This window comes from Malus domestica, chromosome 15, assembly GCF_042453785.1.
Source record: "Malus domestica chromosome 15, GDT2T_hap1".
Lineage (NCBI taxonomy): Eukaryota > Viridiplantae > Streptophyta > Magnoliopsida > Rosales > Rosaceae > Malus > Malus domestica.
In genome coordinates this window covers 45,340,033-45,352,970 of record NC_091675.1, presented here as the reverse complement: position 1 = coordinate 45,352,970, position 12,938 = coordinate 45,340,033, and the positions used below count along the sequence as shown (strand labels likewise).

The following is a 12,938-nucleotide window of genomic DNA, read 5'->3' as shown; positions in this document are numbered from 1 at the left end:
AATTAAGCTAAGGTTTATGAGTTAAGATCGAGAACCCAAGATCGAATGGGTTAACATCGAGAACCCAATATTGAATGGGTTAAGATCGAATTAAGATCAAAAGAGCCCAAGATCGAATGCGTTAAGACCAAACTAAGATCGAGAAACCAAGATCAAATGGGTTAAGACTGAATTTAAATCAAAATCCAAGAACGAAGGTTAAATTATGATCATGAGATCGTAACCGAAGGCTAAATTATGACCAATTGATCGTGTCCGAAGGATAATATATGACTTTGTGATCACAACCAAAGGCTAAACGCGTAATGAAATTTCAAGTCACATGATTTTTTGCAAAAAAAATATTTTTCCTCTACAAACTAAGATGATATACATCTGCACAGGAAAAAGGGGGCATTTGTGGGTGCAAAAAATAAGGCTTAAGCAAGCAGCCACTTCCTAAATTTGGGGGAGTGGGGCTAGAATAAAGGGGCATGATCATGGAAGATGGAACATGGAGAAATAGAAGGAAAGTGGGACTTGGAGCCTAAGTATTTTATGCCTATAAATGAACTAGAATCTGACGAAAAGTAGGGGTAGAGAGGTATAAGATGATTCTATATTTTACAAGTATCTTGAATAAAGACTGACTTGAGCGTCAGTGTTTTCTTGTTTTCTTGCAGGTCCCCACCTCCCTCATGGATGGCAAGTGAAGATGGTGTTGTGGACTTCTCAACATGATTACAAGATTTACTTGTTGGAGGATTAGAGGAACCAAAATTTTCCGCTCCAACAAGCTCTATATCGTATTTCGAAAATTATGTTCCACTTTCGGAGATTTGTTCTGTTTAAGAAGGAAAAGATTATGGAATTTGTTAGAAGGGTTGATGAGATTAGGTGTGGTAGGAACTCCAGAAGCTACATATATAGAATTCAGGCCATGAGTTGGATGAAAGTGGAGACCTGGGAACAGAAGATGAAGACTTTCCGGTGATTGGGGTTTTCGGATAATGACAATGTGCACGCAAACTGCCCTAACTCACGTCTGCCGCAAAGAAATTTGGTTTGACAATAAAACTACCAAATAAATTCTATTGAAACTGGAAATAATATGTCAAATAGAGCGGCGGCGACGTAATTTTGTTACGAGTGAATTATCTCGTTGTAATAGTTGGGAATTTAACAACAAAAAAACAGGATTTCATTCCCTCATAATATTAGCAGGTACATAGTCAGAAAATCATGGCAACACAAAGTACAGAGAGAATGTACAAAAAACAAGTGAAGTAAATGCAAATACATTTTTACCATTTACCATGGTTAGAAAGAGTTCATTTCCAGTAAATAACTCTTGGCCTTGAGCAGCTCCACTACAACCTCCCCGTACATCCCATCATTCCCAAACGCCTCCATCGCCAAATCCCCATCCTCCACGTCATCCCCCAAACTCGGCCTCACCACAACAAGTGTGGCCCCCTCCACCCATACCCCGCCCCTCAGCTCCACCCTCGCCACGTGCCTCATCCTCATTCTCACGCTCGGCACTTTGCTCCTCCCTCGATCCCATCCCTCTTCCTCCTCCGCCTCCCCACACGCGTCCTCCCTCCTGCACTCTCTCAGCCCCTCCTTCCTCATCACCACCGTGCCTTCTCCTTCTCTGTCCCTCAGAACCAGCGATTCCAGCCCTCTCTGCTCCCTCACCACCTCCTTCAGCAGGTAGTGCCTCGCCGACGCCGCAATCAGCGCGCTAATCGTCCACACCACCCTCACCTTCAGACCTCCGGCGAAGTCCGCTTCCTCTCCGGCCACAGGATTGTCCCCGCTGGCGACGACGGATCGGAACCCTAGGATCACGCACGTCTTCAGAGTTTTCCCGAATTCAGCTCGCCATTTCAGCACCGTCCCCTTCTCTAACCGGAGATCGCCCGACGGGAGCTCGATCGAGAGGCTTCGGACGCGGTGGAAGGAGCGGAGGATCTGGGCGGGGGAATTCTGAGAGCGGGTCTGGGTCGGGTCGGGCTTGGCCGAGACTAGGTCCTGGAGCGATTTGAGGATGGATTTGAGGAAGGCGACGAGGAGGTGCGAAACGTCGTCTGTTTCCGAGTCGGAGTCTGAATCGGAGGATATGACGCGGTCGACGGTTAGGATGAGCGAGTCTGTGTGGGGGACGAGCGAGTTGAATCGCTTGGAAACGGCGCGGCAGCGGATGAGGGTCTTGATGTCGGAGACCGAGTCGAAGATCTGGAGGATGAGCGAGTCGGGGAGGCGATCGAAACCGTCCATTTGAACGATCAGAGAGTCGTCGTTGGGATGCCCTCTGAGCGCACAGAGACAGAGGCTAGTGGATTTTGCTCGATTTGGGAGAAATGAGGAGCGACTGCGTTCTTTTTAGAAGAAATCGGGCGTGGGGTGAGCCCCTATTTGACCAATTTGATTGGGGGGGGGGGGGGTATGGAGGGCCCCACGCAAATTTGCTTAACGCCGGCTCCGGTTTTCGTTCCAGATATTTTTTTTCCCCTTAACATATAACTTTATAAAGAGAAACCTCGATTACAACTGAAAATTTCTCCTTAGCATTAGGGCCCCAAACACAGGTTTCATCTTTCTTGCTCATGTAAAGGTAAAGGAATAGCACAAATTTTATGAATAACTCTATCCTTCTCAGGGATTACGTGGAAAAGTGGGTAAGGAAAAATCTATTGATTTCTTGAATCAAGTTCTTAGGGCATTGAAACAAGGCTTAATATGATTTGGCATGCCCATTGGGTAATTTTCCCACCCTAGATAAAGCTTTTACTTTCCTCACCGCCTGTTTCAGTTTAACTTTTACAATTAAATCTTTGGAATTCAGTGGATCCTTCCAGAAAACTATATTATGAATGTCGAAATATTTGCCAATTGTAGTTTTTTATTGGATATGTAAAATGTTAACTATTTCATTTCTCATCACACCAGCAGTATTGTTTGAAAAATGAAGTGAGGATTTTAGTCTAACAAAACAGACAAAAGTATGTTTAACCCGATTTTGAACTTCTACATAAGTATTTTTTGAGATCACTGACTCAATTTTGACAAATCATTTGATTCATAAGTTTAAAATACCTTATTACCTAATGTGGTACCAAGCTATATGAAAAGATAAATTAATTTGACATCAATATACGATAAAATACATCTTATATTACCGGAAAAAAGAATTCCTTATTTTTTAAGTGTCTTCCGTCCTTTGTTTTTCACATTATAAAAATTCCCGACTGCCGAGCCGGGTTACCCACCGTTGATCGTAGATGACCATCTCAATGTACGTTGCAACGGAAAACAAATTACCGTCGTCTACACGTAAATTAAATGACTTTCGGTTACGGTCAACAGACGGACGATATTGTGTGCAAAACCGTTTAGATCGAATAATCGTACGGCCGACAGTAAGACTTGTCAAAAGAGGGTAGTCTTTTACTAGCTAATGTAGGCCCCACTGATATTTGTTTCCTTTTCTTTTTGTATAATTATATTTTACTTCTTAGGTCCCAACTAATCTATTTGCTTCATATTATAAAAAGAGAAACAAATTTATTATATTAATTCATAGTTAAAACCTATTTTAGTCATGCCAGACAGTTCATTCTGTTTTTTTTTTTTTTTTTTGCCTAAAAATGGAATTCTCTTGTTGGTTTCATTTTCATACTTATCTCCTAAGCAACTTGTCATTTTCATTTTTTTTAATAAACAATATATTTACATTAAAGGATGAGAAGTTGGCTAAGCTTCATAATGGGTGAGCAAATGTGTTTAAATTCGTCTTTGACGAGAATCGAATTTAAAACTTCTCACTTACAAGTGAAGATGAATATTATTATACTGTAGTACTAAGTAACAATTTTTTAAGAGCAACTAGTGATTTTCATTTTTAAGTGAGAATTTGGATAAAAAAAAATGCTAGTCGTACTACATTTTTACGTGAATGTGGCACCGGTAACAATTATTTTATTGGAATTAAATGTTTAGTTTATCTCTTTAAATGTGATCAATATATTGTGTGCTTGCCTACTTGATATTAAAATGTGTTGCAAATATGTGATAAGTCTTATATTACTTATCGAATGATTAAACTAACAAAAGAGAAGAAATGTGTTTAATTAACAAAATAAATAATTTCTTTACAACCATTGTGGATAGCCTTCCAACCAAGCAATCATGGTTTAGTAAAAACTACTCGTGTGACGCTAGAATATTATTGTCACATTTTGTAATTTTCTAGTCATGTATGAGTTATACACTAATATAATATTTCAAAGAAAATTTCATCGTTTAACTTTATAACATAGCAATTAATTATACCGCGTGTTGAGATTCCACTACCACGTTATAAGTTTTCCTAGTAAGTGATCACCTAACTTTCTAGCATGCAGTAAGTTCATTCGAACCAAAAACATATGTCCAAAAATGTATTTTCTAAAATTGGAAATAGAGTAATCCTTTACGCTTATCCTTAAAAAATTAGAATCGGGGATTAAAAAGTTAAATGGTGATGAAGAAAGGTACGAAAGAAAAACTTGAATAGAACAGTTTTTTAATCAAAACAAGCGGGAAAAATGTAGGGAATTTTAATTCCTTTTTTAATTCCTCTTTCAGTAATTTAAATTAAAATAAATAAAATAAAGAATTAAAATTTGTCTAACATAGTCGACGTTTTGGAGGAAATACCACGACAACCCACTACCAAAGTTCAAAGAAAACTGCCAAGCCTGCATCCGTAAACGACAGTCAAAACGCTCTCTGCCATCATGCCCCCACTATAGTGTCCTGGGGCGGCATCAACAGTTGGTGTACAACCAGATCAATAGCGGATCCGACAAAAATTATTTGGAGTTCATGTCAAAAATTTAACAAATATTTTTTTGACAAATAAATAGCCTTATAAATTAAAGGATAAATTACATTTTATCCTCTTAAGTTTGGGGTAGATTTCAATTCTTTACAACATCTTTAAAACATTTCACTTTCATACCTCAAGTACTATTTTATTTCAATTGCATACATCCGTTACATTTTCCATCTATCGATCCATTAAGAGTTGACGTAGCTGCCACATTTGTGCCACGTGGCTGCCAAATGTGTGCCACGTGGCAATAATAATAAAAAAAATTATGCATTTAAAATATTATAATAATTTATCCTATTAAAAAAAAACCGTGAAACCCAGAAACCCAATCCCCCGATCCACCTCCATCTCCCACATTCTCTTCACCTCCTTTTCCTTATCTCTCTCCAGAAACACAATCCACATCTCACACCCGGAATCCAAACCGTCTCAGGACTTCGATTGAAGTTGCGGTGCTTCTATACAAAAACCCTAAGCTCACCCAACTAAAGGTAAATTGCTTTCTTCAAATCCTTAATTTCAAGCCCTTTTCTCTCTCGGACTCGAAGCTTTGGGAAACTGTCTACGAGATCTTAGTCGGAGCCTGATGGATCTCCAAGCCCAAACCTCTCACCTACATCCCACAGTCTGAGAAGACCGACCGGAGTGCTCTGACTTCGCTCCTGTCGTTGATGGCGAGCCGGGTCAAAAAGGCACTGGGTTTGAAGTCGTCGTTTGGCAGGAGACTCGGTGGCGGTGACTCAGTGAGCCAGGGGAGGAGTTAGTGGACCAAGACGATTTGGGAGGTCGTGAGAGTTTAGATGAAGGTTTCGAAGTAGACTGATACGAGGGTCTTGAGAGCACTTTTGAGGGTTGCTGCTGGTGAATTTTGATTTGAAAGACTTTTTTTTTAATTGGGATTCCGCATTATGTTTGGTTGCTGAGAAAATGATAGAGGGTGAGTGGAAAATTTTGGATATTTTAGTTTTTTGGTTTTTTAGTTTTGCTGGGTTTTTGAGGATTTGAAATTGAATGGGTAGGCTTTGCATATTCTTTTGAAAGACAACAGGGTGTGTTTGGTTAGAGGGAAATTGAGAGAAAACGGGTAGGAAATGTTTGAATTTCTTTGTGTTCTGTTGAGTGTGGGAAAATTTGGAACTTTTCCAGTTTTTGGCTTTTGGGATGGAGATTGACGGATTTAGAGCAAGATGGAGATTGAAGGTTGCGGGGGAGGCTCGGGTGATGGGGGATGGGAGTAGGGGGTGGGTGTTGGGGGGATGGGCTCTGGTGGGGGGAAAGGGTGAGGAAGATGAAGGGAATTTTTGGGTTTTTTAATTTTTATTTATTTATAAATTTTATATTTTTCTTTAATTAATTATTCTAATATTTTAACATTTTTATTAAGTGTTTATCCACGTGGCATAAATGTGTCAGCCACATCAGCACAAATGGAGACCTCATATTTGTCACGTCATCACTTAACGGTTAACAGAATTTTTAACGGTTGTATGAAATTGAAATAAAATAGTACTTGAGGTATGAAAGTGAAATGTTTTAAAGATGTTGTAAGGAATTGAAATCGACTCTAAACCTGAGGGGGAAAATATAATTTACCCTAAATTAAATCATAACCCATCATTCATAATTCATGAAATAAATAATTACAAACTACAATTGTACATAACAAAGAGACAATTGTTCACTACTCGATTTCATACTTGAAACTGTTGTATTTTTGCTTCATTATCAATAAAAGAAAAATTAGAATTTTAAAAATTTGGAATTTGGGTTGAAATTTGGTAAAAATTAAGATTTTATATATGGCTAGACTGCTCATGCCCTTTGGTGAATCCGCCCCCACACAACACAATACTAAGTTTGATAGCTTAAGTTCAACTGTTAAGGCCATCTCCAACCGAAGGAGGGCCAGATGACTCGTTTTAACCCTATAGCCCTCCAAAAAATTAATATTTTAATTAACAGTGCTAGGCCACATTTTTTATCATCTCTAACTGAGGGGCCAAATGATCATATGCCAAACATAACCTGTGACAAAAAACCATCTCCAACCGAGAGGCCAAAGGGCTATAGGGCCAAACATAATTTATTATTTTAATTTAAAAACTACAACAACTTAAATTTAAAAACTACAACTTCAATTTTAAAACTACAAGCATTGGATGATAGTCATTGTTCATAGAGCTAAATTTATGTCTTTTATAGTAACCTAAATATTTGAGTTTGGGTTCAAGCATTGGAGTTGGTATAACCAAATATCGTTTGTATAACCATCGTTTTGAGGTATTTAGTTTTTCAAAAGCAGCCTTTTTAGAAGCACGTCAATATTTTCATCAAAATGCAATGTTTTTTTTATTTTTTAAAAGCACTTAAGTGCTTTTGGCACAAGACCACTTTTAACTTTTTCTTCCAAATATTAGAAACACTTTTAAGATGCGTTTGTTTTATCAGATTACGTCGGACTAGACTAGTTTTAGAATTAAGCTAATTTGATTTAGTGAAACGTTTAGTGCAGTGTTAAATTAAAAAAACAAAATAATAACAAATTCAAATATTATAATATTAAAGTCATATTTATTAATATTTTATTAATACTTATGTTTTTCTATTCATTCTAGTACACCACTTCTTCCTAGTTTTCTTGTCCACCTCCCTCATTTTCTTACTGGACTAGCTTCCATCCCTCTCCCTCTTTGCCTTATCGATTTCAAATGACGAAAAAGGAAAAACCTTTCCTTCCTATTTTTCTTCGTCCATCTCCCTCTTTTTCTTCCTGAACTAGCTTCCGTCCCTCTCCCTCTATTTCTCCCTTCTCTCTATTTGCCTTCTCGATCTCAAATCACAAAAAAGGGAAAAAGCTTGCTTTGTTTTGTTGCAACAAGAAAAGAGCTTCTCCATTGAATCACCAACGGGATAACGCACAGTAGCATGGAGGAACTTGAGACTTGGAAAGAAAAAGAATTATAAAGGAGGTTAATTTTAAAGAAAGAAAAAGAAAATACCTGATGTAGTTCTGGAGTGGTGGAGCCGATTTTAGTCTGTTTGGTTGTTGAGAAACAAGAGAAGGGTTGGCTGGCTGGCTGATCTTGGCCAGCCCGCTGGCCCGTTTTGAGATTTTTGACCAGTGGGGTCCACAAGTTCTTTGTTTTAACTATCAGTTAGAGACGATTTTCGTGTTAAAACGGGTTATTTTTAACCTTATAACTTTTTAGTTGGATCGGTTGAAAGTGGTCTAAGAACATAAAAGTAGAGCATGTAACACGTGTTTTTTTTTCTTATGACTGACTTTTCCATAAACACACAATTGAAATAACAATAAGATTGATATAGTATCATATGAAGATCTCACCTCCCATTTTTGTTAATGCCCAAGCCTAACAAATTGGAATAGTCAAGCCTTTTAACCAGCTGGACATTTGAATGCCTCCCCTTCCAACACACAATGTTGGAAACAGATCTTTCATCCACAAAATTAAGTTTTTTGGTCCCTTTTCTGCTTCCTACTGAAACTTCTTGATCTTTATAACAACGAATCCCTCGAAACTCTCCACTATTAATGCAGAACAAAAAAAATTTCATTGTGCTAGTTAAAGTAAAAGAATCAAATTTAAGATGAATATTAAAGGTACGCAGAGACATACAATAGGGAAAAAGGGGCAACTCCTCTTTGAGACATTTTATCAAGTAATTGGAGGGTATGTATGAAGGCCAACTCCAACCTTCAAAAGGGTAGTACTCAAGTTATTCATGGAGATTCATTGGAGTCCGTAGGGTTAGTTGACCCCTCTTACCCCTTAATGCATCCGCCCCTATGTACATTAAATGTTGCTTGAAAATTCTCCTATTTTTTAACTAGAGGTTATTGGAGCTATAGTCTCTGAATTGTAGCTCAATTAGAGTTTAGGTCTCTAAATTGAAATTGTGTGAGTATTGCTCTCTAAACTTGTTATAATATGGATAAATTGTCTTTTTGGCTAAATCTGATAGAACTTCCATCCAAAATAAAATATTTAAAAATGGATGAAAATTGTTATGAAGTTAGCCAACATTACTATTGGTTCATATTATAACAACTCAGAGACCAATACTCGAGAAATTTTAGTTCAAAAACTAAAAATCAAATTGGATCAAAGTTCTAGAACTGTTGCTCTAATTTTCTATTTTAACTAATAGTTTCAGTTGGTTTGATTTAAACAAAATTATTGATGGAAATCGGGAAGCACAATCTACAGCGTACAAATCGCAAGTTGCCATCTTTGTATTGACTTGACTAATTCACCAATTTTATTTATTTTTTATTTTCCCCATCATATCAGGTTAAAGGGTTGTTGAATTTTGTATTCATGTAATTAATAGTATTTTCTAATCCAGATGTTGACCAGGTTTGGGATATTGTAAAATTCAATGGATTGTCCTCTGATAAAAATTGCAATAAAATTTTGAAGCTGTGTGCGCAGAGAAAGGGGTTGGGTGTCAATAGATTATTTGAAAGGCCTTCTGGCCCATTGTTTGGCCCATTGGCCTCTGTTGTAAGTATATATGCTCATGTAAAACGCAATAAGAAGGTGTATGAAATTACATACAAGATTTCTTAAGCATGTGTGTGTAGTTTTTGTAGAATCATCCTTGTACTTGTGTTTTCCCTCTTCATAATTGAATGCACGAAACTCTCAAATGTTGAGCCTTTAAGAGTATTCATACTGATAAACTAACGGATGATGCGTGAGGAATTTGATTGTGCTAGCTAGATCAGTCACATGGTTATGGTGGACAGTAGAGTTGGTTATGGAGCTTCTCTTTTTCCTTTGAGAGACAAATATGATCAGTGGGACTTATGAGAGAACTTGAGATAGCCGAAACCCTAAGGGCTTGATGCCAACTCAAAATTTAACAAGTAAAATTTACAATAGCATGTGACGATGTACAAGTTTAAGATTAAGACAAGCGTATCAATTAATAGTTGTTATGTGTGATTAGTGAATGGATAGTATTCCCTTGTGGTATACTCAAGTGCTCTTCATGTCATGACCTGAGCCGAATATTTTCTTTTATGAATTAGGCGTCTGTAGCTAAACTCATTAGTTTACGATTGAATTGACAAAGAAAAAAAAGTTGATCGTAAAGTCTAAAGTTTTGCTAAGCAAGTGATGATTAGAGTAAAATCTACTAGATGCTTGTATTTCTTTATTTAGGGAGAGCCAGAAATCGTCATGAATAATCCTTAAGCGAGTATTAGGAGATGTAAATTGACCTAGTAAACAACCTCTAATAATAGCCTTAAATGGGACAAAAGCCTCACTTTTGCATGCAAATTGCAAACCCCTCCTTAGTTTGCTTCTCCCCCACCTTACAGCCTCCCATTTGTCCCATGCAATCCACTTCCCCTTCTTCTCCAATTGCGCTTACACACCACCTTCCATCTCCTCCCCACCGCTCCCCATCTTCCCATGGCGGAGCGGTCCCCACCTGATCTCCTCGGTAACAAAAACCACTCTCCTCCTTCTGTCCTTCTTGCAATTCCCGAATACCCCCAATTCCCACCTCCAACACTGCCCCCGTCGACGTCCCGACAGTTGGTCATCTCCCAACCCCAAAATCCTTCCGTCGCCACCTTCCGCTCAGGTACCTACGTTGTCCAAGTCCCCAAGGACCAAATCTACCACGTGCCCCCGCCCGAAAACGCCTACATTGTCGAACGCCACCAGGACCCGTCCCGCAAAAGAAAAAGGCCGTTATGTTGCAACCTTTACTGCATTGGCATCTTGGCTTTCATTGTCCTCCTTGTTGTCATGCTCGTAACGATTTTTTCTGTTATGTTCGCCAAGTCCGAAAATCCCAAATTCAGCGTAGAACGTGTTGTTGTACATAGCAAGAGTAATGGACGGCCGGACTACAGCTTGACGTTGAGGGTTCGAAATCCGAATTCGAGAGTGGCAATTGTGTACAATGGTGGTGGTGCTAGCCTTCATTTCAAGCAAAAAACAATAGCTAACGGAAAATACCCATCTCTTACGCAAGGGACGGGCAAATCAAAAGAGGTTACTATCGTCGTCCACGGTGCAAACGTTATTTTGCCTAAAGAGATTAAGAAAAGCTTGGGAGTTAGTGAGAGCAGCAGCAGCACGAAGAAAGTGCAGGTTAGTTTGTCCCTCAACATGAACATTCCGGCGAGGTTGAGAATTGGGACGTTGAAAAGTAGAAGCATGAAATTTCATGCGACATGTGATATAACGGTGGATGAATTGTCGAAACGGACTAAAGTATTGAAGCAGGAATGCGAAACCCAGCGGAAGTAGCAATCAACGTTGGTGTTGGTGTTGTTTTTGTATGACGATTAGGAACAAGTTTGGAAGCCATGTAGCGGTGGTAGTTGGTGCTAATTCAAACTCATCTGTACTGTATTTTTTGTTCATTAATTATACATATTTATATTTTGCCCTTATGTATCTGGAATTTATACCCATTCGCTTTTTTTTTCCTTCCTCTGTCTTGCTCGATTTAGTTCTATTAGTTTTAAGCCTGCAGGTGATGAAGGGATCAATGGAGAGTCTGTCATGCATGATATAGTTATGTAGACCAATTTTTCAAACTACATTTGTGATTCATGTGATGTATCACAAATAGAAAATTGTAACTACGATAATCAAGACTCCTACAAATATATTCCACATATTCCACATTAGGACAAAAAAGGTCAGCAGAATTTCACTCTAACATATATATTCTAAGTAAGATTTCCAATGAAGTTAGGTCAAGACTCCTACAAATATATATATGAAGCCTAAACGCACCAATCAACAAACAAGCCTATGACTCATATATAATCTAGTATTTAACTTGTTTTATCATTATTCCAATCAGTGACGAAGCTGTGAATTGTCAAAAGAGGGACGAAATTTAAGACGAGTGCATCCGTACCCTATTACTTGATCAACAACTTGCACATTTGAGGCATGGAGAGACGCTTCGACATTGAAAATCCCACCTTCATGATCTTGCCATGCTTGATATGTTTCTTTACTTGCAATAACAGAGTAATTGTTCAGCAGCAACCAAAATCCACATAATTCATTAGAAGAGCTTCCAACTGTAAAAGATATTTATAGTAAATAAGCATACTGTCTAGCTAGCTTATTGTGAGACTTAGCTCACCTCCTTCTCCTTGTAGATAATATCATTTGTTCCAAATAAAAAAAAAAAAATTCTCTCTGCAGACTATCAACCACATTACACTGGCCAATTCGACTTGCTCAATGGTAAGCGTGAGAAAAGAGCATAAGCCGAAAAACATGATCGAACATTTTTGTCGTGATAATCATAGAGACCATCTACAATCTCAATCGGATTGTTGTGACCAAATTGTTAAGGTCTAAACTGATTAATTAATCTTTAATTTGAGTAGTGTTGATGTGGCAAAAGTTTGTTAGAGATTAAGGGTTGAGATTGGTCTATTAGCTCTTTGGCTCAGATGTGAGCAAGTGGCAAAGTTTTATAGGGCATTGCTCGTACACCGTTGGATGAGCTCATAGGCTCACTTCTTATCTCTCTAGCCTAACGGCTATTTTGTACTGTTGCGAATGAATGAAATGAAATGCATGATGAGCATGACTTGTGCTCTGTGATCTTTGGATTCCTACCATCATCATTTTAATTTTCTTCTTCCTCTGAGCTCAGTAAAACTATCATAAAATTCATACACAAGTACCATATTCTAATATGGTATCGAGAGCTTAGTTCAAGTATCAACTGGGCGTTGATTTCTGTGAAAAATTGAGAGAAATCCAACGAGAATACTCTCGAATTTGAATCGATTCAGTTAAAAAATGGCTGGATCTTGAGGTGGTGAACTGTGAGCTCCTGTATTTGATGGTATTGAGTTCAAGTTTTGGAAAGCCAGGATGGTCACAATTTTTAAATCATATGGGACTTGGAAACTTGTCAACAAAGGGATGGTGATCCCAGAATCATAGAAGAAGAAAGATAAGGTGTTGACCCTAAAAACTATCTAGCCTACGTGGCGCGCAGACTGAGTAATTAATAAGCTAACTACGTTATTCGGTTACCACCGAGTTCGGCTGGG

The 12,938-nt window shown here is 38.2% G+C and overlaps 2 protein-coding genes across 2 annotated transcripts; one reads left to right on the top strand and one right to left on the bottom strand.

Moving 5' to 3' along the window:
* Positions 1-1,157: 1,157 nt before the first annotated feature.
* Positions 1,158-2,479, bottom strand: LOC103438189 (F-box protein AUF2). The gene has a single exon (XM_008376746.4). The coding sequence runs from the start codon at positions 2,260-2,262 to the stop codon at positions 1,300-1,302; it is 963 nt and encodes a 320-aa protein (XP_008374968.2). The 5' UTR covers positions 2,263-2,479; the 3' UTR covers positions 1,158-1,299.
* Positions 2,480-10,183: 7,704 nt separating this feature from the next.
* LOC103438483 (NDR1/HIN1-like protein 13) lies at positions 10,184-11,300 on the top strand. The gene has a single exon (XM_008377051.2). The coding sequence runs from the start codon at positions 10,306-10,308 to the stop codon at positions 11,152-11,154; it is 849 nt and encodes a 282-aa protein (XP_008375273.2). The 5' UTR covers positions 10,184-10,305; the 3' UTR covers positions 11,155-11,300.
* The last annotated feature ends 1,638 nt before the right edge of the window (positions 11,301-12,938 follow it).

Coding starts and splice junctions, on each gene's coding strand:
- LOC103438189 (XM_008376746.4), bottom strand. CDS start 2,262: ATGGACGGTTTCGATCGCCTCCCCGACTCGCTCATCCTCCAGATCTTC.
- LOC103438483 (XM_008377051.2), top strand. CDS start 10,306: ATGGCGGAGCGGTCCCCACCTGATCTCCTCGGTAACAAAAACCACTCT.